Genomic DNA, 16,806 nt, shown 5'->3' on the forward strand with positions numbered 1-16,806 from the left:
TTACCTTATGAACGCAATATAATGTTTAGAATGCCAAATGAGATTTTTCTTTACTGTGCATCTGAACGGGTGATGTCTGTAATGTCATATGTAAATGGACTTTCAAACTTGGTTTATGGTTTAGTACAGTAGCTGGATAACTTCGGAATAGTTTTTGGCTGGACACAGTGGAGCAGGTTATAGAAAAAGAATAGCAAAAACTATGGTGTTCGCCGAAACTTGTCACAACTTGACAACATTTTGAAGAAATTTTGGGTTTTTGAAATGCAGGAAGATTCAAAACCTTATGGATAACGAAGTACTCTGCAAGGATGTTTCTGGCGAGCAGGCCAGGGAGTCGCTCATCGTAATCTCTGACCCTGTAGCGGATCAGGTTCTCGACCTGAGTTTTCTGCCTGCACTGTTAGATAGGGTTGCTGCGGCAAATAGGGATGGACATGAGGAGTACGTCTCTGAACTCATGTCTATTTCTAATTTGCAATCTCCTGATATCAAAACTAGATTGTTTGCGATGTAAAAACCGTGAGGATTAGCAGCGAAGCTATCTATAGTGGTCATGGAATTACTCTTTCTTAAGAGATTGTAAATATATTTGTCGTTCTTACGAACTACTACGCGTGTGTGAATAACTAATACAGACTGATAGGGTCCTGGTGTCATTAGTGTTCTAAACCTTCATATTAGAAGGATGATGAACGCAAATGAACCTGATGATTCTTACTATTTTCATATAGTAATTGTTGATGCACAAAACCGGAAGGGTCTTGGAACAACGTAAATCCGATCGTGAATTTGCAAGAAAGTAAATAACACAAGATGTATCGTGGTTCACCCTAAGGTTTGGGCTACGTCCATACTGATATTGTATTTCTGAGAGAGAGAGATCTTTGAATATGAGAGTGAGAGCTTTAAGAGGATGAGTGGGCTTTGTGAGGGTGAGCGGGCATGAGGTTTGTGAGGGTGAGGAGGCCTTTTTATAGAATAAGGGCTCCTCCCCTTTTTACATATTTGCCCCTCCATTTATTACATAATTACATTTGAGTCCCCCGAGTATTTATACGAGGTATAAATACGAAGGCCCTAAGTATGGTACAAACAGTAGTCCTCCAAATTCAGTCCATGTGTGGGCCGAAGTAACTAGATGTCATCTAGAACTAATACACGATATGAGGCGGTGCCCAATCTGAAATGATGCTCAACTAGAAGTAGCACATGTTGCGAGGCTGCTCTGCTTGTGGCTTATGTTGCCTTGGTTGGCTCGGCTTGTGGCATTTAAAGGTGAGGGAGTCCCTTTTATAGAATAAGGGCTCGCTCCTCAATACATAAGTATGGGCTAGAGTTGATGCTCGCGGCGAGGCGGTTACTCAGTAGGCGGCGATGCTCTCTAATGATGGTGAGGGAGTCCCTTTTATATAATAAGGGCTCGCTCCTCAATACATGAATAATGGGCTAGAGTTGATGCTCTCTAATGATGGTGAGGGAGTCCCTTTTATAAAATAAGGGTTCGCTCCTCAATACATAAATAATGGGCTAAAGTCCCCCAAGTATTTTTTATGAGTCCCAATATATGGTACATAGTGTAGTCCCTCAAGTCTTCGATCAATAGAGTCTATTAGCTGGAGACTTCAAATTGAATCCATGTATGGGCCGAAGTGGCGGTTGTTCGGAAGCGGTATTTGTATACCCTGCACTGAAGCTTTGTAGGTGAAGCTTTCTAAGTGAAGCTTTGAAGCTGGAGCTTTTGTAAATGAAGCTTTTGAAGCTGGAGCTCTGTAAATGAAGCTTTTGAAGCTGGAGCTCTGTAAATGAAGCTTTTGAAGCTGGAGCTTTTGTAAATGAAGCTTTCAAAGCTAGAGCTCTATAAATGAAGCTTTTGAAGCTAGAGCTTTGTAAATGAAGCTTTTGAAGCTGATTGACATGAGTGATGCTCATGAATGTTTATGTATGATTGATATGAGTAATTCTCATGAATGTTTATGTATAATTGACATGAGTAATGCTCATGTATAATTTGAAGTACTGGGCGTACTTTTGATCACCTAGTGGGTGATGATAGCAGCAGGCTGCCGAATAATTTTGGAGTACTGGACGTACTTTTGATCACCTGGTTGGTGATAATAGCAGCAGGCTGCCGAATAATTTTAAAGTACTGGGCGTACTTTTGATCACCTGGTTGGTGGTAATAGCAGCATGCTGCCGAATAATTTTTTGTAGCATTGGACGTACTTTTGATCAACTGGTTGGTGATAATAGAGGGCTTGGCTCTTTTGGGCATATGGGCCTTCGCCCTCCACATAACATTCCAGCCCATTTATTTTGGGCTTTGCCTTTTTTTTTTATTATTATTTTTTTATTACCCTCTGATGGGGTTTATACAGATGTCTCCGAAAGATAAGAAAAATACATCATTCAAAAATAAGAAAAGTAAATCACATCATTCTGGTGGGGTGTTTATTCCTTGCTTTTGCTTTCTGCCTTTTCTTTTCCACCACACCTCTGTCCCTGTCTCTGTATCTATCTCTGCACTGCTGTCATGCATGTGCTCAGTAAAAACCCAATCTTTCAGATTTTATTCTCTTCTCTCCTTTTGCTTTCTGTTTTGCAGATGGCAGACAAAAGTAAAGTAAAGTTCTTTTCTTTACTTTGCAGATTGCAGATGGCGGGGGCATGAACTTGTCTTTCTTCTCTTTTCCTCTTTACACACAGTCCCGAATGATGCAGCGTGGAATGTGGTCAGGTTCTGAGAGACGCTTTTCCCACCAGTGATTACGGTTTTGCCATTTCATTTAACAGAAAATTACCAAATGACCTAACTCAAAGAGCAGCAGGCTCTAAAATCTCTTCAGAAAACATAGAAGCAGAAGTGAAGGAACGATTCAAAAGTGAGCCAAACCCTCCGAGTCGCCATGATCATTAGTTTGCAGCACCACCACCGATCTCTTGCTCTCTTAAGGTGACAGATGATGGGCTTCAAAGTGCAACTCCAAAAGTGTGATATATATAATATATGAGAGAGAGAGAAAGATAGACCTTCGTCGATGTGGACACCCAAGAACAGGAGAGAGATGAGGGACATGAGAGTGATGAAGTCTCTGGTCTATGCATATATATATATATATATATATATATATATATAATTGGTGACATACATAGTAGACAGCCGGCTGCGGCCTTTACTCAGCTCCAAAACGCAGCACCTTCTCCATGGCAGTCAACCTCGAGCTTCTGGTCTCGGTCTCGACGGTGTATTGCTATGGCCATGTTGTAAACCTACAAAGCCTTGATGAGCGCCATGTGTTCCTTGTTCGTGCTCGCTTGGTCGACCAGCACTCCAGCGCTGCATCCATGGGTTCTCCAGCTTAAAGTTCCGCCCCACAAACGACCTAGGGATCCGACCTGCCTGGACCAAAACAGCCAAGTCCTTGGGCAAGCTCTCCAACCCCCGTTTAGACCGCGCCAACACCATCAACGCCTCCGCCCTGTTCTTTCCGCCGTATCGTCGGGTCTCCTTCTAATCATGCGCAAGAGGCGCATCATATATGGCCATATTCTTGGCATAGGACTTGAGATTAGTCCTCAAACCCATCCTTAAACTCGTTGGTAACATATGATACAAATCGTCCCTTGCTTCCTCGCCTATCTTGAGACCAAAGAATGAGTCGTTTTCTTCACTGTTGGTGTTTCTACCGGGATTTCAAGTACGAAAGGATGTCTGAACCCAGCTTATCGCTCCCTCCAGCTGAGAAACACAGTCATGAGTCGCCGGATCGGAGTTCACGATCTTGAACAACGCCAAGAGGCGGGAGAGCTCGGCGGTGGAGATTTCAAGAGAGAGCTTGAAAAATGGCTTCTGGGTCGGGGTTTGGCGAGCGGTTGAGGGTAGATATAGAAGTAAAGCACGAGTCGGGGTAGCGTGTTGGAGGGTTACTCAGTGGTAGACTCGTGGATAAGGGCGGTGATCACAATGATGATCATTAGAGTCAGGCAGATGACGACGGGGATGGCAACGACGGAGGAGATGCACTTTTGGAAAAATCCCAGATCTCAAGGTGCTTAAATTAAGCTGTTTTTTTTTGTCCTTTCTCCAGCTGGGAGAGAGTTCTTGGAATGAGAGAGAGATAGTAGGCTTTAACAAAAGTTGAAATGGAACACGAAAATCGAGGGAGAGAAAGAGAGAGAGAGGACATTCAGATGGATTGATGTTTTTGTTGTTGTTAGGCATATGAAAATGGAGAACCGTGGGGGTTTTTCTGGGAAAGTTTTGGGTTTTTTGGGTTTTTGCAGATTTTGCAGATTCACGGTGGAGGTGAAAAAATGAAAGAGAACCGACGTAACTTTTTGTATCGATTCCCACAGATGGCGCCAAATGTTGATGCAAAAAATTGGAGGGGTCTTGGAACAACGTAAATCCGACCGTGAATCTGCAAGAAAGTAAATAACACAAGATGTATCATGGTTCACCCCAAGGTTTGGGCTACGTCCACACTGATATTGTATTTCTGAGGGACAGAGAGCTCTGAATATGAGAGTGAGAGCTTTGAGGGGATGCTAGGGCTTTGTGAGGGTGAGCGGGCATGAGGTTTGTGAGGGTGAGGAGGCCCTTTTATAGAATAAGGGCTCTTCCCCTTTTTACATATTTTCCCCTCAATTTATTACATAATTACATTTGAGTCCCCCGAGTATTTATATGAGATCTAAATACGAAGGCCCTAAGTATGGTACAAACAATAATTATTAATAAATAATAAACATAATGAAGTATTATTGGCACTCCAAAAATCTCATTCTACACTCCTCACAAGTGTATTTTTCTTTTCCAATATAGAAAGTTTGCAGTGTAAAATGAGATTTTTGAAATGCTAAAAACAATTCCCTAAACATATTGTTGTCATATGTAATAGTTATTCTATTTATTTATTTATTTATTTTTGTTCTTTTTGTTTTTAAATCTAAACCGATAGTCGCTGTCGGGTTTTTAGAATGATTTATGCTCTCTTAGACCTACTGGATAAGAACTCGACATCTCGCCTGTGTCTAACTGCAAGTTCCTTTCACGTACCTATTGATGTCGTAGTTACCATACGAAGATTTCATTTTTTGGAAAACTAATGAAAAGGACTTGAAAACTTTGAGTTTTAATGATAAGGACAAAATAAAGGGTAAAGTGAATAGTACGAGGATTGACTTTTTAAAAATGTGGTTATTCGTTAAAATGAACAGTACAACAGACTTTTCATTAAAACAATCTTGATTCTTCTAATCCATTGACCTCAATAATTAAGGGTTGTTACCAAAGGACAAATGTAGCATCACTCAATTAAGAAGTGGGGTTTAGTGAGTAAAGGGGAACAAATATAATCTCCCAGGTTGCTTTTCTAACCTCAATCACATGGTACATATTCTGATATAGGATGATTTCTTTTCGATTTTTAATACAGGCAATATTTGGAACAAATATTTTAAGGTGTTCTAGAGTATGTGATATAATAGAAATATTTTGATTTTTAAATTTTTTTATAAAAAAACAATGTTTTGATTTTTATATTAAAAAATATTAAAGCTTAAAACACTTGAGAGTATCTCATACTCTAGGATAACATAGAAATTTTCTTTCTAGAAAGCGAGGAATTGAACTCTAGTTCAAGTGTCAGGGTGAATGTCCTCTTGCATACGCATGATTCTTTTTGCTTTACTCATCAAGTTATATTTTCATTAATGACAACAACTATTGTGGAGCAAAAACTAGTTCAATAAATTCTAGAACTAACATGTGAACTCTTAAAAAAAAAAAAAATATGAGAATGCACTTATTAAATTGGCAAGACTCACATTTAATCCACATGTAGTTTAACATCCTTGAAGTTTGAAGTCTTAAAGATGGGATTAATTACAAATTCTTATCTTTATGCTTTCCTAATTGAAGGTCAACTTTGTTGATGCACAAAACCAGAGGGGTCTTGGAACAACGTAAATCCGACCATGAATCTACAAGAAAGTAAATAACACAAGATGTATCGTGGTTCATCCCAAGGTTTGGGCTACGTCCACACTGATATTGTATTTCTGAGGGAGAGAGAGCTCTGAATATGAGAGTGAGAGCTTTGAGGGGATGAGAGGGCTTAAGAAATGGCTTCTGGGGGTGAGCAGGCTTCCCCTAATTGTGAGGGTGAGAGGTCCTTTTATAGAATAAGGGCTCCTCACTTATTACATATTTGCCCCTTCCTTTATTACATAATTACATTTAAGTCCCCCAAGATTTATACGAGATCTAAATACGGAGGCCCTAAGTATGGTATAAATAGTAGTCCACCAAGTCTTCAGTCAAGAGAGTCTTTTGGCTGGTGACTTTAAATTCAGTCCATGTGTGGGCCGAACTAACTAGATGTCATCTTGAATTGATACTTGATATGAGGTGGTGCTCAAAGAGAAATGATGCTTAAGTAGCACATGTTGCGAGGCTGCTCGGCTTGTGGCTTATGTTGCCTTGGTTGGCTTGGCTTGTGGCGTTGAAGGTGAGGGAGTCACTTTTATAGAATAAGGGCTCGTTCATATCAATGTGATGCCGGCATATGTTAGGGTAAACCTTGCACATGTGATCGACCTATGCTCTATAAATATCTTGTTCTCAACCAAATATTATGGTAAGCTTTTGTTACACAATCAAGCCCTAAACTCTTTCTTTTTTTAGAGGTATTGACTTAGGAGAGCTAGCACAGACAATAGGTGGAGCCAAATCTAGCAGAAGCAGCCTAGCCAGGAGGAGAAGCCCAGTCAGCAGCAGCATTGGCCTAGCCAGCAGGACGGAGGTCCTGACCGGATTCAACGGCTCACGTCAACTATCGGCAGCACAATCGTACTTGATATGAGTACCCCTTCGATTGTCTCACCGCAAACCTTCATGATCTCCAGCGATCCATCTCCCCATAACAGTATTCTAGGGCTATCGTGGCTCGTGAATATTAGAGCGGTGACATCAGTCGAGTACCATAAGATCCGACTCCCATTGCAAGATAAGGAATTGGAGAAATCAAGTTTGATGAGGCCGCTTTCCTAACGATGCACAATGCAAATTCAACGATGCACAATGCAAATTCTGAAGGAGTTGAAGAAGAATTCTTTCACCCAGGTCGTAGTAGCTGAGGTGCAGATAGACAATTCAACCTCCATTGAATAGCAATTATAGCATGCAGATTAAGAAGATTGCGTCCAGGTCGAGACATCAGCAAACAAGACATGATGGAAACCAAAAGAATATTAAAAAAAAAAAGATCTAACGCTTAGAACACTCAGAGTATCTCATTCTCTAGGGTACCATAGAAGATCTCTATCAAGAAAGGAGATATTGAACTGTAAATCGAGTTCAGAGTTAAATGCTATTAACAAATTGAGCTACAAGCCTTTTATTCATCAAATTATTTTGTCATTAATGACAACAATTACTAGCAACAAAGATTCCGTTGAGAGATGCTTGGTATCTTGTGAAACATAATGCCAAATAGAAGAAGCAAAACTACAGCACAAGTCCAAAACATCTTGCTATTTTCGTATATTAATTATTAATAAATAATAAACATAAGGAAGTATTATTGGCACTCCAAAAATCTCATTCTACACTCCTGACAAGTGTATTTTCCTTTCTCAATATAGAAAGTTTGGAGTGTAGAATGAGATTTTTGAAGTGCTAATAACAATTCCCTAAACATATCGTTGTCATATGTAATAGTTACTCTATTTATTTATTTATTTTTGTTCTTTTTGTTTTTAAATCTAAATCGATAGTCGATGTCGGGTTTTTAGAATGATTTATGCTCTCTTAGACCTAATGGATAAGAACTCGACATCTCGCCTGCGTCTAGCTGCAAGTTCCTTTCACGTACCTACTGATGTTGTAGTTATCATACGAAGATTTCATTTTTTGAAAAACTAATGAAAATGACTTCAAAACTTTGATTTTTAATGATAAAGACAAAATAAAAGGTAAAGTGAATAGTACCAGGATTGACTTTTTAGTGTAAAAATATGATTTTTCGTTAAAGTAAACAGTATAACAGGCTTTTCATTAAAACTCCCTTGATTTTTCTAATTCATTGACCTCAATAATTAAGGGTTGTTGCCAAAAGGACAAATGTAGTATCACTCAATTAAGAAGTGGGGTTTAGTGAGTGAAGGGGAATGAATATATCTCCCTGGTTGCTTTTCTATCCTCAATCACATGGTACATATTCTCATATAGGATGATTTCTTTTCGATTTTTAATACAAGCAATATTTGGAACAAATATTTTAAGGTGTTCTAGAGTATGCGATACAACAGAAATATTTTGATTTTTATATTTTTTATAAAAAAAAAATATGTTTTGATTTTTATATTAAAAAAATTAAACCTTAAAACACGTGTTTGGCATGCTGGATAACACGCTGGATAGTACTATTTAATATTATCCGGTATTTGGTGTCATTCCGTATTAAATTAGCACCGGATTATTTATGAAAACCAAAAGAATATTAAAAAAATAAAAAATAAAAAAGATCTAACGCTTAGAACACTCAGAGTATCTCATTCTCTAGAGTACCATAGAAGATCTCTATCAAGAAAGGAGGTATTGAACTCTAAATTGAATGCAGAGTTAAATGCTACTAACAAACTAAGCTACAAGCCTTTTATTCATCAAATTATTTTGTCATTAATGACAACAGTTACTAGCCACAAAGATTCCGTTTGAGAGATGCTTGGTATCTTGTGAAACATAATGCCAAATAGAAGAAGCAAAACTAAAGCACAAGTCCAAAATTTTCTATTTAAGAGAAAACAGTAAAATGAAAAATCCAAGAAAAAGGTGAAAAATGGAGTTTTTGGGTTTCTGGGGTTTTGTTTTCACAGCTTCAGTTGGTGGATTTGGTGCTCTACTTTTGATCCTAAAGAAAGCAAACGAATGGCTGTTCGTGAGAAAATTGGGTGAAAACAAGCACACTCTACCTCCGGGTGACCTGGGCTGGCCTTTCATTGGCAACACCCTGTCGTTCATCAAGGCTCTAAAATCGGATCATCCGGAGTCGTTCATCTCCAATCATGTCAAAAGGTTTGTCTCTAACCCGCAAACAGTGTGATCAGAATTCGAACGTACATGCATTCTAATGAGTTTTGTGTTGACTAATAGGTTTGGCAGCACTGGAATTTACAAAGCCTGTTTGTTTGGAAAGCCAACCATAATTGTAACAACAGCTGAAACGTGCAAGCAGGTGCTGATGGATAGTTTACAATTCAAGACCGGTTGGCCAAAATCAACGTCGGAATTAATGGGAAGGAAATCATTTATGAGCCTATCTGGAGAGGAACACAAGCGCCTTCGCAAGCTGACAGCCGCCCCAATCAGTGGTCACAAGGCACTGTCTATGTACCATGAGTATATAAAGGATGTCATAGTCAGTTCATTGGATGAATTAGCGGAAGCGGAGAAGCCCGTTGAGTTCTTGACTGAGATTAGGAAGATCACATTCAGAATAATCATGTTCATTTTCTTGAGTTGTGAGGTTGGTACACCGTTAGAAACCATGGAAAAGGAATATGCTATTATGAATCATGGTCTAAGGGCCATGGCCATTAACCTTCCTGGCTTTGCTTTTCATAAAGCCCTCAAGGTCAGATAATACTTGATAACTTTCTTTGCTTCAGTTCCTTTTTTTTTTCTTCTTTCTGATTCGAGAATCAAGAGATATTCTAATATAATCTAAACTACAAGTAGAGGGATTCAAACATGGGTGCAGAGGGGGGAGTGTGCTGTTGTAACCAACTTGAGTTTGCTTTATCTATTTCTTTCTATGATATCATTTCTTAGATTTGAATCTCGATAATGATATTCTTACATGAATCAGGCTAGAAGAAGGATGGTTAAGATTATTCAAGGTATTTTAGACGGAAGGCGGGCAAGAAACGAAGCTCAGATATCAAGGGAAAGAACAGATTTGACAGATATGTTAATGGAAACCGAAGACGAAAATGGTAACAAATTAGATGATGAAGAGATTATAGACATAGTCCTCATGTACTTAAACGCTGGTCATGAATCTACAGCCCATGCCACTTTGTGGGCTACTCTCTTCTTACATGAAAATCCAGAATACTACCAAAAAGCCAAGGTGGGTGCATTCTATTTCAGTCTCCTTTTGTTTTTTGGTAAACTTGTAGAGGAATTGTGATAATATGTTTGTCTCCAGCTACTTTTGGTGGCCACATTCTTCCTACCAAGGACCATAGTTCAATCGAAGATGAGTTTCTCTCGAAATATTAAGAACCCAATTGACTGGATGTTACTATGTTTCAGGCAGAACAACTGGAGATTCTGAAGACGGCATCACCAGAAGAAGGATTGAACTTTAAAGGAACTAAACAGATGGAATATCTTTCCAAGGTATGTTTTCTGTGGCTAATTTCAACTCTTCAACCATCATTTTGCTAATATAATCTAAGTAACAACTAACAAGTTATGATTACTTCTGAGGTAAGGTAATCGATGAAACTCTGCGCATTGTTAACGTCTCATTGTATAGCTACCGAGAGGCTGCTACTGATGTCAAAGTCTCTGGTAAATTAACTTCGCTACTTACCCAATCCTTGCTTAATCTGTTAAACCTGCTGAACATGTTGTGTCTTGAAGGTTACACAATACCAAGGGGCTGGAAAGTAATGATGTGGTATAGAGGTGTCCATTTGAACCCAGAATATTATCCAGATCCAAAGAAGTTTAACCCCTCAAGATGGAATGTAAGCAAGATAATGCACCTAATTCAATTTAATTTGTAATAGGGTATGACATTCGTGCCTTCTATCAATGACCAAAGATCTACAGTTAAAAACACCAAAGTATACTAAAAAATCGATATTGCTGAGCAAATTGTCTTTTAACAAAGTCAAGTTGTGGTTTGCTTTTGTAGGGAAGTAATGCCAAGGCACGGAGTTTCATTCCCTTTGGAATAGGAAGTAGGCTATGCCCTGGAAGTGATTTGACCAAGCTTGAAATTACTATCTTTCTTCACTATTTTCTCCTTAATTATGAGTGAGTCCCTTTGCTTAATCTCCATTTGTGCTTCATAATTTTCTTTCAAACAAATAGCTACAAAGTCATGACTACTTCTGTTTGGATTTTGGATTTAAAATGTGGGATTTCAATCCCTCCTGTCAAATCCGATACCGATTGAAATCTAGGTTCAACATAGAGGGTTGGTTTGGTGTCTAGAATGAGATAACTCACCATATTCAAGGTATATTAAATGAAGAAATGAAAAAAATATATATATCCGACTTGAAGGTAAAAGATGGATTACTCATAAATAAAACTTACAAGGGGATGAGTTTTCTCATGTCTAAGAAGAAATACCGATGCGTTAATTTCTTGGAGATTCTTTAGGAAGTACTTGAAGTGTGTTTTTCTAAGAAGGACGGAAGGTTTAAAACCAAATATCAATGTATTTTCTAATAAAAGTGTTTCCAAATCCAATGCAATGGTATATTTGGAAGGTGAGATTCCAAATCCAAGAATTTTAATTGTTACTAATTTTTTTAATAATTGTTATTAAATTTTTTCAATACAAGTGATATTTTACATTGTAATTATTTATCTGAAAGAATATAAATTTCAAGTTCATCGTATCTAGTTTAAACCAATTGTCGTACAGATGACCTCGGACATTTCAAATTATAAAATGTTGTAGTAGTTTCATCACTAATTTTTTGTTTATTAATTAACTAATTAATATGTAAAGTTACAAATAATAGATGGCCTCTGACCTTCAACTTGTTGAATGTTGAATGCAGGCTTGAACGTCTCAATCCGGCAATTGGAGTGAGTTATTTACCCCATCCAAGACCCAAAGACAATTGCCTTGCAAAAGTTAAGAAGCTTCCATCATCATCTATATAACCTGAAAAATACCTGGGCAGACTTGCTTTCCTTTGTAAAATATGTTTTAAGTCCTCATCCCGTGGATAAGAGCTAGTTAGTGGAAGATTACAATGGAAAAGTGAGGCTGGCCCCTTTGTTTTTATATGTCATCACTTTGTCGTATTTGGGATTTTCGATTTTCCAATGTTTCTGCGGATACAACTTGGTCCTCCAATCCTTGAACATACCCTTCTTGTAAAATATTAGTATTTGTTGTAAAATCGATGGTGTGTGCAGTGGAATAAATAAACAAGACACAAAATTTACGAGGTTCCTCTACAGTCAGTATGACTAGAGTACATCCTAGGGACAGTAGTGATGCTTTCATTATAATCTGAAATAATAAGAGTACAAATATAACTCTCTCTATTATCTCCTCTCATCTTCCTCTCTTTTCTTTCTTCATCTTCCTCTCTTTTCTCTCTTCATCTTCCGTGAGTCTCTCACTTCTCTTCCTTCCTTCACATGCTTTCATTTTATAGAAAAAGTTACTGTAGCAGCACTATTCATTTTACAAAATTTTCTACAAATGAATAGTGAAAATACTGTGCATAAATAGTAACAACTATTCATGTGGGTCATCCACATATTATTCACAACACTCCCCCTTGGATGACCACAAGTCTTTGATTGACGGGTTAAAATCTTGATCTGTTTTGGATGCTCCCCTTGATGAGTATCTCTCCCTAATTTCAAATCATTTAGGCTGATCGTTGATCATTCTGCTTTAGTCTCTTAGCAAAAAGAGTTGTCGAAAGAGGTGTTCTACTTGTTGTTAATTTTCCACAGGTTTGTTCTTGAATTGGGCTGAAAGGCTTTCTCTTAGACTTGCATCAAAAGTCTAAATTTACTCCTTTTATCTAGAGCGGAATTTGATTCAAGGGTGGTGGACACTTGATCTTGAATTGGACTTGTGATTTCTTCAAGGGCCATCGATGCTTGATCTTGAATAAAATTGGACCATGAGAAGCTTCACGTGGCAAGTGATCCTGAAAAATACCTGGGCAAACTTGCCTTGTTTTGTAAAAATACCTGTGCAGACTTGCTTCACGTGGCAAGTTGTCTAAATATCTTTTTGCACTATGATTTTTTTTTCTTATAGTAGGGCCTAAGGGATCCCTTCCATAAATTCTCAAAGGCATAAGCTTAACCAAGACCTAAGAGGGGGTGTGGAAATAGTTTTCAACCAACAATAGACGCACCTCGGTTATAACCTCATTATCTCAAGACAAACCTTGCCGTTCTTTGCATCACCAGACCACTAGGGAAGCACCGAATAAGCTCTCCAAGATTAAGGTTGTGAGGATGTTGATTGCCTAAATGTTAATGGTGATGTCCAAGAAGTCATTGTCAATCGACCAAGCTGCCACCAAAGGTGATCTCGATCCAAGTTCAATTTGGTGAAGGGTGTCGATGTGACAACCCGTTCCTAAAATTCAATTTTTTTAAATTTATTTTAATCGAGGGAGTTGACGAAAATGCCTAGAGGCAAGGATTTTGATTTATGTTGACCATCGTCTAGAGGAACGTATGGCTTATTCTTTTGGTGTATTTAAGTAGTACTCGTTGATACAAACACATAGGCTTAAGCCGTTTGCGAGTCCGAATTATAACGGTATAATTACAAACGTTTGAAGTTGGTTATTTAAAGTTAATTAATTGGTTAAGGAGGACCAATTAGATAAAAGGTAGAAAAAGGGCAACAGTCCAATCAGAAATCAGAAAAAAAAAATCATTGAGAACCCTAACTCATATGCAAATGTATGAGTTGGAGTGTCAGAGTTAGAGCATGACTTAGGTATTTTTCCAACTCATTTCCCTCTAATGTAACAATAGAAAACAACTATTGTTGTCAACATACCTACTCATGAATGATGAGTTGATTATAAATTAGTGTTACTTATCGTGCGACTCAGTTCAACTCCCCACCCCCCTAATATCATTGCATCAATAATAGTACAGGTTGTACTGAAAATATTAAGTAAATCAACATGACAAATGTCACACCAAACAAAAAGTTCCAAAGTCTTGAATTGGGAGGATTTATTATGGATATCATGAATACGAATCACATGATGTATATTTTTATATGTTATAATAGCAAAAGTAAACGATATAATAGTTACATTTAATTTTTATAATTTGTATTAATAAAAAATAGAATTTAAATTTAAATTTAAATAAAATTATAACGTTACTTAAATATAGTTCTAGTAGATTGAAAAATTACTTTGAAGTTCCCTAATAAACAAAAATGTGAGAAATTCCGAGTTTGATGCTTCAAGCTAGTGAGTCTGCACGACTGTGGCCACGGACAGAGTAAAATTCCTTATAGCCTCTTCGGATTCCAAATAGATGGATAACCGTGATTTGTAACAAATTATCCCACTTTTTGAAAAGAAAAAAAAAGAAAGAAAAATCACTTTGAAGTATGAAGGTTTGAAGTTTGAAACAAAATGAAATAAATTTGTGATAAATAGTCAAAAGAACACGTAAAGTAAATGGGGAGAGAGAGAGAGAGAGACAGCTGACGAGTGACTTTATTGGGCGGGCAGCCACGCGTGACGCGCGCACAGTTAGCCAATAACGTATGCGTGAAAAGGGGACGCACACCCACAGATTAGGTCGCTCGGTGGTCGCACAATTACATCAACAGCACGAGGGGCCGGCCGCGAGTATGATCTAAAATATCCATAATATCCTGAAATTTTTATAGAAATTTTCACGTTTTTGGACTATTAATATTTTTTTAAACTACCGATATTTCCGATATCATCGATATTTTAGACCTTGCTAAGTCACTTATGTATCTTACCATGCAATATATATAGTGTAAAATATTGTACTAATTCATTATATATAAATGATTATGGTGTGTTTAAACTTCTTTCATTAATTGCTAAATATTTTCTACACGCACAATGTTTGTCAGCTCGCTATATAATCAACTTAAATCAGTTGTATCTATCATGCAATCCATTTCCTTCCAATTTTTTGTGATAAACTAATAGATAATTAACTAAATAAACATCCTGCAAAGTTTCAATAAAAATTTCTAAGTTTTTCTTACAATTTCCGTGTTTTTGAACTACTGATATTTCTGATATCATCGATATTTTATACCTTGACCGCGAGGCTTTGGGTCATAAATAAAAGGGAAAAATGGCAGTGAGTCGGAGAGGGTGAGAGTCAGATTGAATTGGGATTGATTTTGAAACCCTAAAACGGGAACAAATTGGGGGCAAAATTAAAGAATTAGAGTAAATAATCCGTATTAGGAAAAAGAGATACCAAATTGACGTCCAAATTTGTTTATAATCGGTGACAATTTAATCCTCATTACTGTGGAACTGGACCTTTTTTTTAAAATAAAAAACCTCGACAGTACGAGGGAATTGAGTTTGATATTTTTCGGAACTGAACCTTAATATCTCATAGTTTGATATTAATTGAGTTTTATCACACCCCAACTTTTGATGAAATTCTTAACCGTAATTGGAAAAGAGAAATAACTTTTCTGCTATGCCTAGCAAATGAAAATGATTTCTTCTTTTTTGGGGGTGTGATGAAATATTGCTAAACAAAGTCAGATTCCAAGCTATATTTGGGTGAGAATTTCAAAATCTGAAGGAATTGAGGTCAAATTAGTAACGAATTGATCATAACCGATTATATAGGAGGATTAGACATGCTACATATGAGCATTTACAAGCAACGTGACTTAAAAGAGCCATTTATAAATTCCTACTATGTGTCTTTGTACAACTATATGATGCATTTCTAATCCCTCCTATATAACATTTTATCATAGTTGGATTTGTATCGAGGTTCTAAAATACACTAAACGGTAATCAGTTGGCAAGCAAAGGCCTAGTACCTAGGAGCCAGGTGGGTTTTTAATTTTAATTATGTCTAACTAGAGCCCCTAGCCTCCGCCTAGCGTCAAGGCCCGCCTAGGCCACTTTTTACACAGTGATTAGGAAAGTTTTAAAGTCCAAAATCATGATAATTGTAACATTTTTCTTTGATGTGCATCTGAACGGGTGATGTCTGTAATGTCATATGTAAATGGACATTTAAACTTGGTTTATGGTTTAGTACAACAACTGGATAACTTCGGAATAGTTTTTGGCTGGACACAGTGGAACAGGTTATAGAAAAAGAATAGCAAAAACTATGGCGTTCGCCGAAACTCGTCATAACTTGATAACAACTTGATAACATTGTGAAGAAATGTTGGGTTTTTGAAATGCAGGAATATTCGAAACCTTATGGATAACGAAGTACTCTGCAAGGATGTTTCTGGCGAGCAGGCCAGGGAGTCGCTCATCGCAATCTCTAACCCTGTAGCGGATCAGGTTCTTGACCTGAGTTTTCTGCCTGCACTGTTGGATAGGGTTGCTACGGCGAATAGGGATGGACATGAAAAGTACGTCCCTGAACTCATGTCTATTTCTAATTTGCAATCTCCTGATATCAAAACTTGATTGTTTGCGATGTGAAAACCGTGAGGATTAGCAGCGAAGTTATCTATAGCGGTCATGGAATTACTCTTTCTTAAGAGATTGTAAATATATTTGTTGTTCTTACGAACTACTACGCGTATGTGAATAACTAGTACTGACTGATAGGATCCTGGTGTCATTAGTGTTCTAAACCTTCATATTGGAAGGATGATGAACGCAAATGAACTTGATGATTCTTGCTATTTTCATATAGTAATTATTAATTGTTTATACCATACTTAGGGCCTCCGTATTTAGACCTCGTATAAATACTCGGAGGACTCAAATGTAATTATGTAATAAAGGAAGGAGAAAATATTTAAAAAGGGGAGGAGCCCTTAGTCTATAAAAGGGCCTCCTCAC

The 16,806-nt window shown here is 37.5% G+C and overlaps 1 protein-coding gene across 1 annotated transcript; it reads left to right on the plus strand.

Moving 5' to 3' along the window:
• Nucleotides 1–8,660: 8,660 nt before the first annotated feature.
• On the plus strand, nt 8,661–12,250 carry LOC103420166 (ent-kaurenoic acid oxidase 2-like). Its single transcript, XM_008358229.4, has 8 exons — nt 8,661–9,079; nt 9,158–9,638; nt 9,873–10,136; nt 10,322–10,408; nt 10,504–10,582; nt 10,655–10,761; nt 10,932–11,053; nt 11,812–12,250. The coding sequence occupies exons 1-8, from the start codon at nt 8,844–8,846 to the stop codon at nt 11,915–11,917; spliced, it is 1,482 nt and encodes a 493-aa protein (XP_008356451.1). The 5' UTR covers nt 8,661–8,843; the 3' UTR covers nt 11,918–12,250.
• The last annotated feature ends 4,556 nt before the right edge of the window (nt 12,251–16,806 follow it).

Source organism: Malus domestica, chromosome 06, assembly GCF_042453785.1.
Source record: "Malus domestica chromosome 06, GDT2T_hap1".
Lineage (NCBI taxonomy): Eukaryota > Viridiplantae > Streptophyta > Magnoliopsida > Rosales > Rosaceae > Malus > Malus domestica.